This window comes from Nicotiana sylvestris, chromosome 3, assembly GCF_000393655.2.
Source record: "Nicotiana sylvestris chromosome 3, ASM39365v2, whole genome shotgun sequence".
Taxonomy (NCBI): domain Eukaryota; kingdom Viridiplantae; phylum Streptophyta; class Magnoliopsida; order Solanales; family Solanaceae; genus Nicotiana; species Nicotiana sylvestris.
The window spans coordinates 100,293,760-100,309,203 of NC_091059.1; the positions used below are offsets into that span (position 1 = coordinate 100,293,760).

Below are 15,444 nucleotides of genomic sequence, written 5' to 3' on the forward strand. Positions count from 1 at the left end.
CACAAGTACCATTATATGTGCCAAACTCTCGAGACCTCTGGTGTAACACTCCTCAAATCTATAAAAGTTTCAAGACCCGCTAAATAAAGAATTTAATTTTCATAATCATAAATTATACTTCTATTACAGATTTAAACCCTTGTGATTGATTTTGAGTTACCTCCCTATTAATAAATAATTGAATATATAATTAGGAGAATATTAATAATTTTAATATTATTAATTAGTAAAAGTAGGTATCATTAATTATTAGTTAAGTGAAAATAAAATAATAATAATAATAATAATAATAATAATAATAATAATAATAATAATAATAATAATAATAATAATAATAAAACATAAAAAAACAAACAAAGGCCTAAAGACTTGAAAAAGGTAAGAAACAATACAGAACAACTGTGTTGTTCTGTTTTAGTCACGGCACAAAAGAGAAAAGGCTTAAAGCCTTAAAAGCCTAAAGCCTCTTCATTCAAAAGAGAAAAGGCTTAAGGCCTTAAAAGCAATACAAAACATTCCCGACACAAAATATAGAAAACTTACGAACGACAGCAACCAGAAAATTCTCACGCACGGAAAATTCTAGGGTTCTTCACAACTCACTTATTCTTGAACTCAGGTATGTAAGAATTGGATAGTTAATTTTCTTCTTCCTCTACAACAACAATAAATTTCATGTTTAGGTGTGAAACTTTAAAATTGATTAAAATGCACTGATTATTGTAGAATCGATTGTTTAACTGGTGTCAATTGAACTGAGGCCTACGTATTGGCTTGAGAAGTTTTGAGGTGAGTTAATATAACCCTTTACTAAAGTGGTTTAATTCACAAAAGCACGCACACAAAGTGTTTGATGAATTGCATAAAAGAGTTAATATATACTTAATGGGAGTAGTAAGTACCTATTAGCTTAGAATTATTTTCTAGCTAAAGTTTAGATGATTATTTGGATATATGCGCATAAATTTCAGATTTTCATGTTATTCTTATATGCCATTTTCATGTTGAAAATTCATGAAGGACCAAGAACCTTTATAAATACTTTTTGAATGTTTATTTCATTCTTATGTCATGCCTTACATTTAAGGATACCGGTATGAGTATGTATAAAAGATTTAGACTTGAAAAGTCACAAGAAGAAGTTTTAGAAACAAAAGATTTTTGGGGAGTATCCTTTATTCTGAGAAGGGGTCATCGTCCAGGCCTAGGGTCCTGAACTAGGCGTTGACTTCCTGAAACTACTTGTGCCAAAGTAGGGAGCACACGAGCCGAGCTCGTTGCTGAGAATTTACTTATCCATGCTAAGGTATGAGACATGAGCGCTGAGAACTATGAAGCGAGTGGCACCTCGTGGATTGGGCCTATTCGATCAGGTTGGGATCGAACTCATGCCGATCACACGGTGACTGAGACAGAATTAAGTTAGGATAGTTGGAACTTCCAAAGTATAAAGTGAAGTATTTTTTTATAAGTAAGAAAAAGAAAAGAGTTTCTTTTAGAATATTCATGAACTGCTATTATGCAATTATTTTAGAATTATTCTTATAAGCTTTATGTTTTACATGAATTTAGAACCTTTGTTCATAATGTATATGTTATTAAAGTTTCGACCCTATTGTTGAGACTCACTGAGTACAATGGATGGTACTGACGTTCTCTTTTGGGAACCTACGTTGGTCTGCGGTACAACGTAGGAACTGGATTTGCAGGCGAGCAGGCTATGAGTTAGGACTTCCTTCTCTTCCAATGCTATTGGTGAGCTCCGCTTTTGTTCGTGGAGTATTCCTTAGAGTCATCTTTTTTTAGTTATTTCTTTATTATTTAGAGAACTAGCCAGGAAAATCTCATGTCCTGAGCAGTGCGTCAGTTTATCAGTAGAGGCTTCGTAGACATAGTCGTTGGGTTAAGATTCAGATATTTTTGATAATAACTTTGCAGCATTTTATTGGTTACTACGAATAAAGGTTTGAAGTTGGCTTATTTTAGATATTTAAATTATTTAAAAGTGTTTGGTTACAGTAGTGCCTTGTGGCATATAAAGTTTGAGGTTATAATAGATTTGATAAGTAGAGATGGTCCGCTCGATCATGTTTAGTGATCGAGTGTCGGTCCCGGCTTGTTCAGAAAATGGGTCGTGACAAACTTGGTATCAGACTCTCAGGTTTATGGGGTCCTAGGGGTCTATGAAGCCGTGTTAGTAGAGTCTCGTTTTTGTGTATGAAGCGCGCCATACTTATAAACAAGAGGCTACAAGCATTTAGCAAAAGTCATTTTTTTCATACTTTAGATCGTGCAGTAGAGTCTACCTCTAAGGAGTTATCTAATTTATTCGTTTCTCCAAAACTTGCAGAAATGGCTCGTACTCGCAACTCTGACACCGACACTCAGGATGCTACTCAAGAAACTATTGCTACTATTGTGGCTCAAGGTAGAACTAAGAAGGTTTCAACCCAGAAAAGGAGGGGAAAATCCACAAAGGGAGTCCAAATACCCCAGGTTGAACGAGAAGAAGGGGTGGAGCATGATGATCCAGTACCTCAGGATCCAGTACCGCCCCCAATAGCAGCCCCGGCTCAGGAAACTATATCTCCCAAGGTGGGTCAGATGTTTAATGTTGTCAACAGTGCTATGGAGATGTTTAAAGCCTTTATGGCCAACCAGAACGAGAGAAGAGATGAGATTCCACCTCAATCAAATAGACAGAACAATTCTGAGTCCTCATGAGTGAATGAATTTTTAAAGTTGAGTCCTCCAGTGTTCTATGGTTCTATAGTTGATAAAGATCCGATGTTGTGGCCGGAGGGTGTCAAGAAAGCCCTCCGAGTGATGAAAGCATTTGATGATGAAGTTGTGGAGCTAGCTGCTTACCAGCTTAGAGATGTGGCCGGCACTTGGTTTGAGATATGTGAAAAGGAAAGAGATGAAGATGATGGTCCGCCTACTTGGGAAAAATTTGAAGAGGCCTTCATGGCTAACTTTATCCCAGAAGAGGATAGGGAAGCTAAGGCTACAGAGTTCGAACAACTCAAGCAAGGGAATAAAAGTGTGCAAGAGTACTACATGGAATTCATAAGGTTAGCTAAGCATGCTCCTCACATGGTGAAGACTGAAAAAGCAAAGATTTGCAGGTTTGTTAGCGGTTTAGCTTACCACATTAAGGATACGACATCAGCTGCAGCAGTAGAGATGGAAACCTTCTCCCCTATTGTGGGATTTGCCAAGCACTTAGAGAAAGACAGACAACTAAGGAGAGAAGAAAAGGAGCATAACAAGAAAGCCCGAACAATTGGCAAGTTTAATGGTACATCCAGCGGAGGTGGAAGGAATTCCTCTAATAAGGAGTCATTAGCACCAGCTCAGTCCAGTCATCAGTCAGGTGGTGGGTCTTCCTTCAGACGTACTCAGAGTTATGGAAATTAGTCTCGCCAGAATCAGAATTTTAGGACACCATCCTCACATAGCCAGAGTCATACTGAGCAACACTCACACCAGCAAAGTCTTTGTGGAACATGTAAGCGCGGCAACATTCAGGTCAGTGCAAGCTCGGTTTTCATGGTTGCTACCATTGTGGAGACATTGGTCATATAAAGGCCAACTGCCCAAAGTTGCGACGTAATTTCAGTGGTGGATCAACTCGTCATTCTAGTTCCTCAGCTACTGCAGTTGCACCCCCAGGCTCGTGATTCTCATAATCAGACCGGGCATGGAGCAGGTAGAGGTGCAGACCGAGTTACTCAGGGAGGGGGACAACCCCGTTTGTTTGATACACTTGATCGTCAGAGTGCAGAAGCATCTGTAGAAGTTATTACAGGTATACTTTTAGTCTGCTCACATAATGCTTATGCCATAATGGATCCAGGTTCAACGTTTTCATATGTGACTCCATACTTTGCAATTAACCTCGGACTAGAACCTGAACAACTTAGTGAGTCGTTCCTAGTATCTACTCTAGTTGGCGAGTCAGTGAAAGTCACCAGAGTCTATAGAGGTTGTATAGTTTCGATCCAAGGTCGCAACACCAAAGCCGATCTCATAGAGTTAGAAATGGTGGATTTTGATGTTATCATGGGTATGGATTGGTTGTCTTCCTGCTATGCCATGTTAGATTGTCATGCCAAGATAGTCAGGTTCCAATTTCCAAATGAAGAAGTCTTAGAGTGGAAGGGTAGCTCAGCATCTCTTGTAGGTAAGTTTATTTCTTACCTTAAGGCACAACAAATGATCGGTAAAGGGTGTCTCATATATTTGGCTCACATTATTAATCCAGAATCAAAACCACCAACTCTTCAGTTAGTGCCAGTTGTTCGAGAATTTCCAGAAGTTTTCCTAGATGACCTTCCCGGACTTCCTCCCGAAAGGATCATAGACTTCGACATTGATCTCATGCCAGGCACTCAGCCCATATCCATACCTCCTTATAGGATGGCTCCAGCAGAACTTAATGAGTTGAGAGAACAGTTGAAAGACCTTCTTGACAAGGGTTTCATCAGACCGAGTGTTTCACCATGGGGTGTCCCGGTCCTATTTGTCAAGAAGAAAGATGGGTCTCTCAGAATGTGTGTTGACTATCGGCAGTTGAATAAAGTTACCATTAAGAACAAGTACCCACTGCCAAGAATTGATGATTTATTTGATCAACTTCAGGGTGCAAAGTACTTTTCAAAAATAGACTTGAGGTCGGGGTACCATCAGTTGAGAATCAGAAAAGAGGATATATCTAAAACAGCCTTTAGGACTCACTACGGGCACTATGAATTTCTAGTGATGTCCTTCGGGTTGACAAATGCTCCAGCTGCATTCATGGATCTCATGAACAGAGTTTTCAAGCCATTCCTGGATACCTTTATTATTGTGTTTATAGACGATATTTTAGTATACTCTAAGAGCAAGGAAGAACATACAGAACACCTTAGAATAGCCTTGTAGACCTTGAAGGAGAACGAGCTTTATGCCAAGTTTTCAAAATGTGAGTTCTGGTTGCAGTCAGTGGCATTCTTAGGCCATGTGGTATCTAGCGAAGGAATAAAAGTAGACCCTCAGAAGACAGAAGCAGTCAAGAACTGGCCTAGGTCGACAACGCCAACCAAAATCAGGAGCTTCTTGGGGCTAGCTGGCTACTATAGAAGGTTTGTAGAGGGGTTTTCGTCACTTGTATCTCCATTAACTAAGTTGACTCAAAAAGCAGTTAAGTTCCAATGGTCAGACGCTTGTGAGCAGAGTTTTCAAGAGTTAAAGAAGAGGTTGACCACTGCACCTGTGTTAACCTTGCCAACAGGTTCGGGTGGGTTCACAGTGTATTGTGATGCCTCTAGAGTGGGCCTTGGTTGTGTTCTTATGCAAAATGAAAAAGTTATTACTTATGCTTCTAGGCAGTTAAAGAATCATGAAAAGAACTACCCCACACACAACTTGGAGCTTGCAGCAGTGGTGTTTGCATTAAATTTATGGCGACACTACCTTTATGGCGAGCATTCTGAAGTGTTTACAGATCACAAAAGTCTCAAGTACATTTTCAAGCAAAAAGAACTAAATTTGAGACAAAGGAGGTGGCTCGAGCTATTGAAAGATTATGACATCAATATCCTTTATCACCCGGACAAAGCTAATGTAGTAGCAGATGCACTTAGTAGGAAGTCAATGGGTGTCTTGGCCCATCTTGTAGTACACAGGCGATCTTTGGGTTGAGAAATTCAAAAACTAGCAAATGATGGAGTTAGATTGGATAAGACCAAAGAAGGAGATATAAGCGCAATCCTCCCTTATTGCGCATGTTAAGGCTAAGCAAGATGAAGATCCGTACCTAATGAAATTAAAAGAAGGATTCAGAAACAAAGAAATCACTGCTTTCACTCTAGGAAGTGACGGAGTTTTGAAGTTGAATGATCGGTTATGTGTGCCTGATGTAGATGATCTTAGGAAGGCCATAATGGAGGAAGCTCACAGTTCGAGGTAATCTATCCACCTAGGTGCTACCAAAATGTATCTAGATTTGAAAGAGTTATATTGGTGGAAAGGCATGAAGAAACAAGTAGCAGATCATGTGGCTAAATGTTTAAATTGCCAGCAAGTCAAAGCCGAGCATCAGAAGCCTGGTGGTCTAGCTCAAGACATAGAGATACCACAGTGGAAGTGGGAGATGATTAATATGGATTTCGTAGTAGGTATACCTTGCACATACCGTAAACATGATTCAATTTGGGTTATTATAGACCGACTGACAAAGTCCGCACATTTCCTACCAGTAAAGACGACAGACTCCGCATAGCAGTATGCACAGTTGTACATCAAAGAAATAGTCTTACTCCAGTTTCAATCATATCTGACAGAGGCCCTCAGTTTACAGCGCATTTTTGGCAGGCATTTCAGAAAAGATTAGGTACCAAGGTCAATTTAAGCACTGCTTTCCATCCACAAACCGATGGCCAGGCAGAAAGAACCATTCAGACTCTCGAAGATATGTTGCATGTGTGTGTTATAAATTTTGGAGGTAATTGGGATGATCACTTGCCACTTATAGAATTTGCTTACAATAACAGCTATCAAGCGAGCATTGGTATGGCTCCTTATGAAGCATTGTATGGGCAGAGATATAGGTCTCCAGTGGGCTGGTTTGAACCAGTAGAGGTGCCGTTGATTGGTCCAAAGTTTGTTTGTGAGGCCTTGGAGAAAGTTTAGATAATTAGAGAAAGACTTAAAGCGGCTTAGAGTCGTCAAAAGTCTTATTCTGACAAGAGGCATCATGAGTTAGAGTTCATGGTTGGTGATAAGGTGTTTTTGAAAGTTTCACCAATGAAAGGAGTTATGAGGTTTGGTAAGAAAGGGAAACTTAGCCCTAGATTTATCGGACCTTATGAAATTCTAGAAAAGAAAGGAAACGTGACTTATAAGCTAGCACTACCGGTTGAGTTGTCCTCTGTTCATCCTGTCTTTCATGTATCTATGCTTAGAAAGTACATCCATGATGAGTCGCATAAAATACATGTCGATACCATTGAAATTAAGGAAGGCCTGACTTATGAAGAGGTACCTATAGAAATTCTCGATAGACAAGTAAGAAAGTTAAGAACAAAAGATATAGCATCGGTAAAAGTTTTATGGAGTAATCATGATTCAAAAGAAGCTACGTGGGAGGTCGAAGAAGATATAAAAAAGAAGTATCCATATTTATTTGAGGAAGAAGGTATGTGAACCTAGGTTTGGATTGACATTTATATTTCATTTATTAAATACAAGTTAGCAAGTATTTATGTCCTTCCTAGATTATATTTAGTTGTTGTAGTAATTTAGTTATGCCATAGCATATTTAATCCATAAAGTGATTTACTTGTGCTAAAGTTGTTGTGCTTTAGATTCTTGTTAGTTATTGTGGTACCTCCTTGCCGGAGTGTGAGTAATTAATTTATGAGCTGTGTATGGTGCCTATGAATGGCCTGTTATGGTATATTTGGTTGTTGTTAGTGTAGTTGTGGTATTTGTGACAAGGATATTTTTTTGGGTAGTCCAATTTACAAGGGAAACTCTGTCGAAATTTTTAAAAATTTAGGGAGTAAGCCAAAATTTTGAATCCCTTGGAGGAGTGAGTAATGCTAAGAAAACTTAAGAGGTTCAAGGACCTAAGGAATGATTGTTAGCTTAAGAATAAGGCTCTAGCAACATTCGGGGACGAATGTTTTTTTTAAGGAGGGAAGATTGTAACACTCCTCAAATCTATAAAAGTTTCAAGACCCGCTAAATAAAGAATTTAATTTTCATAATCTTAAATTATACTTCTATTACAGATTTAAACCCTTGTGATTGATTTTGAGTTACCTCCCTATTTATAAATAATTGAATATATAATTAGGAGAATATTAATAATTTTAATATTAGTAATTAGTAAAAGTAGGTATCATTAATTATTAGTTAAGTGAACATAAAATAATAATAATAATAATAATAATAATAATAATAATAATAATAATAAAACATAGAAAAACAAACAAAGGCCTAAAGACTTGAAAAAGGTAAGAAACAATACAGAACAACTGTGTTGTTCTGTTTTAGTCACGACACAAAAGAGAAAAGGCTTAAAGCCTTAAAAGCCTAAAGCCTCTTCATTCAAAAGAGAAAAGGCTTAAGGCCTTAAAAGCAATACAGAACATTCCCGGCACAAAATATAGAAAACGCAACCTTACGAACGGCAGCAGCCAGAAAATTCTCACGCACGGAAAATTCTAGGGTTCTTCACAACTCACTTATTCTTGAACTCAGGTGTGTAAGAATTGGATAGTTAATTTTCTTCTTCCTCTATAACAAAAATAAATTTCATGTTTAGGTGTGAAACTTTAAAATTGATTAAAATGCACTGGTTATTGTAGAATCGATTGTTTAACTGGTGTCAATTGGACTGAGACCTACGTATTGGCTTGAGAAGTTTTGAGGTGAGTTGATATAACCCTTTACTAAAGTGGTTTAACTCACAAAAGCACACACACAAAGTGTTTGATGAATTGCATAAAAGAGTTAATATATACTTAATGGGAGTAGTAAGTACCTATTAGCTTAGAATTATTTTCTAGCTAAAGTTTAGATGATTATTTGGATATATGCGCATAAATTTCAGATTTTCATGTTATTCTTATATGCCATTTACATGTTGAAAATTCATGAAGGCCAAGAACCTTTATAAATACTTTTTGAATGTTTATTTGATTCTTATATCATGCCTTACATTTAAGGATACCAGTATGAGTATGTATAAAAGATTTAGACTTGAAAAGTCACAAGAAGAAGTTTTAGAAACAAAAGATTTTTGGGGAGTATCCTTTATTCTGAGAAGGGATCATTGTCCAGGCCTAGGGTCCTAATCAAGGCGTTGACTTCCTGAAACTACTTGTGCCAAAGTAGGGAGCACACGAGCCGAGGGACTCGTTGCTGAGAATTTACTTATCCATGCTAAGGTATGAGACATGAGCGCTGAGAACTATGAAGCGAGTGACACCTCGTGGATTGGGCCTATTCGATCAGGTTGGGATCGAACCCGTGCCGATCACACGGTGACTGAGATAGAATTAAGGTAGGATTGTTGGAACTCCCAAAGTATAAAGTGAAGTATTTTTTTTATAAGTAAGAAAAAGAAAAAAGTTTCTTTTAGAATATTCATGAAGTGCTATTATGCAATTATTTTAGAATTATTCTTATAAGCTTTATGTTTTACATGCATTTAGAACCTTTGTTCATAATGTATATGTAATTAAAGTTTCGCCCCTATTGTTGAGACTCACTGAGTACAATAGATGGTACTGACGTTCTCTTTTGGGAACCTACGTTGGTCTGCGGTACAACATAGGAACCAGATTTGCAGGCGAGCAGGCTACGAGTTAGGACTTCACTCTCTTCCAGTTCTATTGGTGAGCTCCGCTTTTGTTCGTGGAGTATTCCTTAGAGTTATCTTTATTTAGTTATTTCTTTGTTACTTAGAGAACTAGCCAGGAAAATCTCATGTTCTGAGAAGTGCGTCAGTTTATCAGTAGAGGCTTCGTAGACATAGTCGTTGGGTTAAGATTCAGATATTTTTTATAATAACTTTGCAGCATTTTATTGATTACTACGAATAAAGTTTTGAAGTTGGCTTATTTTAGATATTTAAATTATTTAAAAGTGTTTGGTTACAGTAGTGCCTTGTGAAATATAAAGTTTGAGGTTATAATAGATTTGATAAGCAGAGATGGTCTGCTCGGTCATGTTTAGTGATCGAGTGCCGGTCCCAACTTGTTCAGAAAATGGGTCGTGACAGCTTGGCCTCTCTCCTCTCTCTCCTGAATAAGCATACCCTCCAATCTCTTAGAAATCCCCACTATCTACTGGTATGCAATGTCCATCTCCAACTCTCGGGCCATGCTAAATCTAATACTGGGGTTGATCCCCTCAATAAATCGACGATCCCACTCTCTAATAGTAGCAACCAAGGCTGGTGCATGCGTAGCCAAATCACTGAGTCAGACCACATACTCTGACACGGTCATAGAACCCTGGCGCAGCTGCTCAAACTCTACGCGCCATGCATATATGAGACTCTGGGGAATGTACTCCCTCAAGAACATATCCGAGAACTGAGTCCAAGTGAGTGAAACTACCTCGGCCGGACTATCCTACTCATATGCCCACCACCACTGATAGGTCGCTCCTCTAAGCTGGAACGTACTGAAAGAAACCCCACTAGACTCTACAACACCCATAGTACGGAGGATACGTTGGCACTCCTCAAGAATACCCTGGGCATCTTCTGACGCCAAACCTCTAAAAGTATGAGGGTAGTACTTGATGTACCTCTCGAACATGAACTGCTCCGCCTCAGAAACTATTGTCCTAACGTCGGGCTGAACTGGAGCTACCAGCTAGATCGATACGATCTCTGGAACCTGCTCGACTTGGGCCCGCTGCTCTAGGGTACCAGCGGTAGGAGTCTATGCTTCTCCTCCGACCTGAGATGTGGCAGGAGCAAGTGGGATCAACCCTGCCTGAGCTAAAGTGCTGAACATACTCAGAAACTAGGCAAGAGTCTCCTGAAGAGCTAGTGCAATAACATGCGTCTCAGGTGCCTACGCTCCAACTGGAGCTACTAGTGGCTCCTCTATAGAAGCTCGTGCGGGTGCTTTGGCTGCACCACGTGGACGTCCTCGGCCTCTACCTGGCCCCAGCCTCTTGCGGCTCTAGTAGGGGCGCGAGTGTCAGGTCATCTGATCCAGCTGTACGTGTCCTCAGCATATGTGAGAGAATAGAAGACATAAATTTATTATCCAAAGTAAAAATCTTGCATGATAAGGAATCAAAGAAGTGAAACCTTTCCTAACAGTTCCATAGCCTCTCAAAGATAAGTACAGACGTCTCCGTAATGATCCGCGAGACTCTACTAAACCTACTTGTGACTCATAACACCTATGAACCTAGAGCTCTGGTACCAAACTATCACGACCCCATTTTCCATCTATAGGATGTTGTGACGGCACCTAGTCTCTAAGACTAGGCAAGCCTAACAATTATGAAAAATAACTGAACATAAGCTAAAACTCAAGTCTCAATAGCTGAAATAAATAAAACCACAATTAAAAATGTTTACAATTTCCAAAACCCAAGAGAAATAAGTTACAAGATTCTAAAAAGAAATACTAAATGTCTCTATACATCAGAGTATAATAAAGATAAGGGAAAACAACATCAAAAGATAGAGGGGAACTTCGAGGTCTGCGGATGCTGGCAGGTATACCTTGAAGTCTCCATGTAATCACTGTTGACTGATAGCGGAGCTGGAAGAAGGTACCTGGATTTGAACAAAAAGATGTGCAGAAGAATAGCTTGAGTACACCACTACGATACCCAGTAAGTGCCAAGCCTAACCTCAGTAGAGTAGTGACGAGATCAGGTGAGGGTCCTACATGAATAAAAGAAACAAGGCAAAAGAGCTAATATAATATGATGAAACAACTGAGAATTTAACAATGAGAAATACATAAAGGAAACTACACAGCGAATAGGAATAACAACAGGGGCACTCCCGAGGTACCGCCTCGTAGTCCCAAAAGTAAATACGCAACATGGGATCTCCCGAGGTACCGCCTCGTAGTCCCAAAAGTAAATATGCAACAGGGGATCTTCCGAGGTACTGCGTCATAGTCCCAAAAGTAAATACACAACTCACAACTTAAGGAGCAATGAATTTACAGCAAGAAATCCTACAACTTAAGACTGAATACAAATCAAGGAAACATGTAATTCAATTAAGCATGTTGCACAAGTTGCAAGTAAGAGTTTAAACAAATAGGCATGCGACATTATACTAAACATGATGAATACACATGCTAGGACAACTCAATTAAGGAATTAAAAGAGAACTACTCAGCAAGAACCGAATTTTTCAACATATAACCCGTGTACGCACTCGGCAGCTAGTGTATACGACCTTCGCGTATTTCAAATATCACAACAGTACCAAAACCTAAGGGGAATTTCCCCCACACAAGGTTAGACAAGTCACTTACCTCAAATCAAGCTCAATCAATCAATAAGGATGCCTTTCCCTCGACTTTCAGGCTCCGAATAGCCCAAATCTAGCCAAAAGCAATTTCATACTATAAATATAACTATAAGAAACTAATCTAATTAATGAAATAAAGACTTTAACAGGAAATTGCCCCAAAAAGTCGACTCAGGCCCACGTCTCTGAATCGGGTAAAAGTCACAAAATATGAACATCCATTCAATATCGAGTTCACCCATACCAAAATTACTCAAATCCAACCTCAAATCGCCTTTCAATTCCCAAAAATTTGGTCTAAGAACTTTTACCATTTCCCTCCAATCTCACACTCCAAATCCTTAATTAAATGAAGAAATTAATGATAGATTAGTGGATACTAAAAACAAAATGAGTGTAGAATCCTTACCCAAATGTTTCATCTAGAAATCTCTCAATATTTCGCCTCAATCCGAGCTCTATGTCTCAAAATATGAAGAAAATGGCAAACCCTCGATTTTAAACCATTCTTCTTAGCATTTCCGCTTTTGCGGGTTCTCAGTCGCACCTGCGATGCTGCACCTACAAGAAAATAATCGTAGGTGCGGATTCCATTTATGGCCATGCTTTCTGTTTCTGCGGACCAGGGCTCGCACCTGCGAGACCGCACCTGCACGAACCTCCCGCTTCTGTGACCATAGCCCAGACCCCCCCATCCGCTTCTGCGATCAAACACTCGTTTCTGCCAGTCCTCTTTTACGGGACCCTGACCGCATCTGCGGTCTCAACTAGGTAGTCCAAATCCCGCTTCTGCGGCCCAAAATTCGTAGGTGTGATTGCACCACACACAACAATGCTTCAGCTGTGCACCAAGTCCTATTTTTTGTTCCGGATTCAAGTTTGAAACACACCTGGGGCTCCCGGAACCCCGTTCGAATACACCAATAAGTCTTAAAATATTATACGGACTTAGTCGAGCCTTAAAATCATATCAAACAATGCTAAAAACACAAATTGTGCATCGATTCAAGCGTAATTAACTTTAGAAACTTCTACATTCGACGCAGAAACCTATCAAATCAAGTCCGATTGACCTCAAATTTTGCACACAAGTCATAAATGACATTATAGACCCATTAAAACTTCCGGAATCAGAATCCGACCCTGATATCAAAAAGTCAATCCTTCTGTCAAACTTTCCAAAAATCATCCAATTTTCCAACTTTCTCCAATTAACGCCGAAATGACCTACGGACCTCCAAATCAACACCCGGACATGCTTCTAAGACCATTATCACCCTATGGAGCTATTGGAACCAAACGAACTCCATTCTGAAGTCGTCTTCACACAATTCAAGCTACGGTCAATATCCTAGAACTTAAGCTTCCATTTTAGGGACTAAGTGTCCCATATGACTCCGAAACCAAAAACCAAACCTCTCGGCGAGCCACATAACCATAAAATGAAATAGAGGGAGCAATAAATAGGGGTCGGGGCTAATACTCTCAAAATGACCAGCCGGTTCGTTACATGGTCCTTATATAAGGGTACATAATTATAACGATTTTCCTACTTAATTCTGGCTTGTTAATGACACTAATTGCCTTGATTGGCCGTTACAATATATAATTGTAACGGCAGCATTAATGATTGAGGATTCTTTATAACCACGATCAATATCGATTTTCCTTCCTTATTTATAGCATATTCATGAACCTTCCCTCTTTATGGTCTTTATCCATTCCATTCTTATTTTTTCTTTTCCAGCTGTCAGGTCCGGTGCCTTTTATAAAGAAACACCAGTGGTGTTTCTCCCACACCTTCTTGAATTCTATAATTTGCTTGATTGGATGTGCCACTAGTCACCTTGATGGTAGTCCACGTATCATGCCTTTTTTTTCACCAATATAGCTGCACAGTTTAGCCATAACAAAGAACGAATTGAATCAGACATACACATTTCGATTGATTTTAATATTCTTCTCCCAACTTTTCCAAGAAATGCAAACTTCCTCTCCCCCATTAGATTAAAGATATTAATGCCATATATCTCAAGATCCGGCTATTAACCGTTGATGATATAAAAGTTAGGGGTATACATAAGCCGGGTTGGTTCGGGTTTTGCAATTATCAAACAAAACCAATTGTGTCAGATTATTAAAATCTAAAAACCAAACCAAACCAATAAAATTCGAGTTTTTCAATCTCAATTTTTCTCGGATTTTTGGATTTTTTGGGGTTTTTTCCCGGTAAAATCTTCGTAGCATAAAACATATAACTTGTGCTCTAAATATTTTTTTAATTACAACTATATAAGGTATTTTCTAAGAAAATAATACAAAATATGAGATGTGTCATGGCATTATCCTAAAATATTCAATAATAAAGACAATAAAATCATGTAATATAATTATTGCTAATTAAAAAGCCTATTAAAAATAAACATAATCTAAAAATACTAAGTCATGCTAAAATAAGTAGACTAATAAGGGAGTATTAGTTACATGACTAAACACTTAAGAAAGAATAAAAATAGGTTATGCATTTTTATCTGAATCATTGCAAAACAAAAAATAGATATTCAATACATTATCATTCCTAGTATTGAATTGAATGTTTTTTGTTAGCATTATTATTGATTTGATTTTGGTTTGGGCTTTTGTTAGAATTATTTGAGTTACTAATATTAATGGCTATAAAGCTTTTTGGAACATTCAAAAGTTCTAAGTCCAACATTGAAATAATACCTTAAAAGATAAAATTATGAAAAAGTTTAAGAAATATCTACAAATTACATCACAATAAGTATATTTATATATTAAATATATCTAAATATTTCTATATATGTAATGTCGTGTTGGTTTGGTTTCGGTTGACTTTTTTTAGTTAAAATCAAACCAACCCAATTACGGTCGGGGGATTTCTTTCCAACACCAAACCAAATCAAACCAAACCATAGTCAGATTATTTTTTTCGATTTGATTCGGATTATCGATTTTGTGGGGTTTGTCGGTTTCCACCCTTTCGAGTGAAATTCATATTATTTTCCCAACTTTTCCAAGAAATGCAAACTTTCTCTCCACCACTGGATTAAAGATATTAATTCCCTATATCTCAAGATCCGGCCATTTACCGGTGAATGTATAAAAGTAATGTAACTTTTGCTCTTTAAATTATCAACCTCCCTATCTACATAATAATTTTTTTTAAATAGAAACCGCCACTTTCCATTCAACTTTTAAAAAGAGTCACAGAGCTGAGAGGTTAATTAGTAACCCCTAATCAAATTTGAGAGGCTGGCATTCCAACCTCTGATCTAACTTTCTATCCTCTGTGAAATAGTAAGAAAGAAAGAGCTATAACTGTACATATCATGGCGGCTCAAATTGGATTTCTGATGCCTTCATTTGCCTAATTCTGAACGCTGTAGTTTCCAATTTATCCAGTTGAA

General features: G+C 38.3%; 1 protein-coding gene and 1 long non-coding RNA gene across 2 annotated transcripts; both read left to right on the top strand.

The window, feature by feature from the left end:
- The first annotated feature begins 534 nt into the window (after positions 1-534).
- Positions 535-1,779, top strand: LOC138888714 (uncharacterized). The gene is made up of 3 exons (XR_011405983.1): positions 535-619; positions 727-789; positions 1,695-1,779. It is a non-coding gene; the product is annotated as an uncharacterized lncRNA (long non-coding RNA).
- Positions 1,780-2,787: 1,008 nt separating this feature from the next.
- On the top strand, positions 2,788-6,675 carry LOC138887748 (uncharacterized). Its single transcript, XM_070169528.1, has 7 exons — positions 2,788-3,397; positions 3,623-3,811; positions 4,106-4,186; positions 4,268-4,584; positions 4,984-5,349; positions 5,777-5,949; positions 6,210-6,675. Exons 1-7 carry the CDS (start codon positions 2,788-2,790, stop codon positions 6,673-6,675), a joined length of 2,202 nt encoding a protein of 733 aa, XP_070025629.1.
- The last annotated feature ends 8,769 nt before the right edge of the window (positions 6,676-15,444 follow it).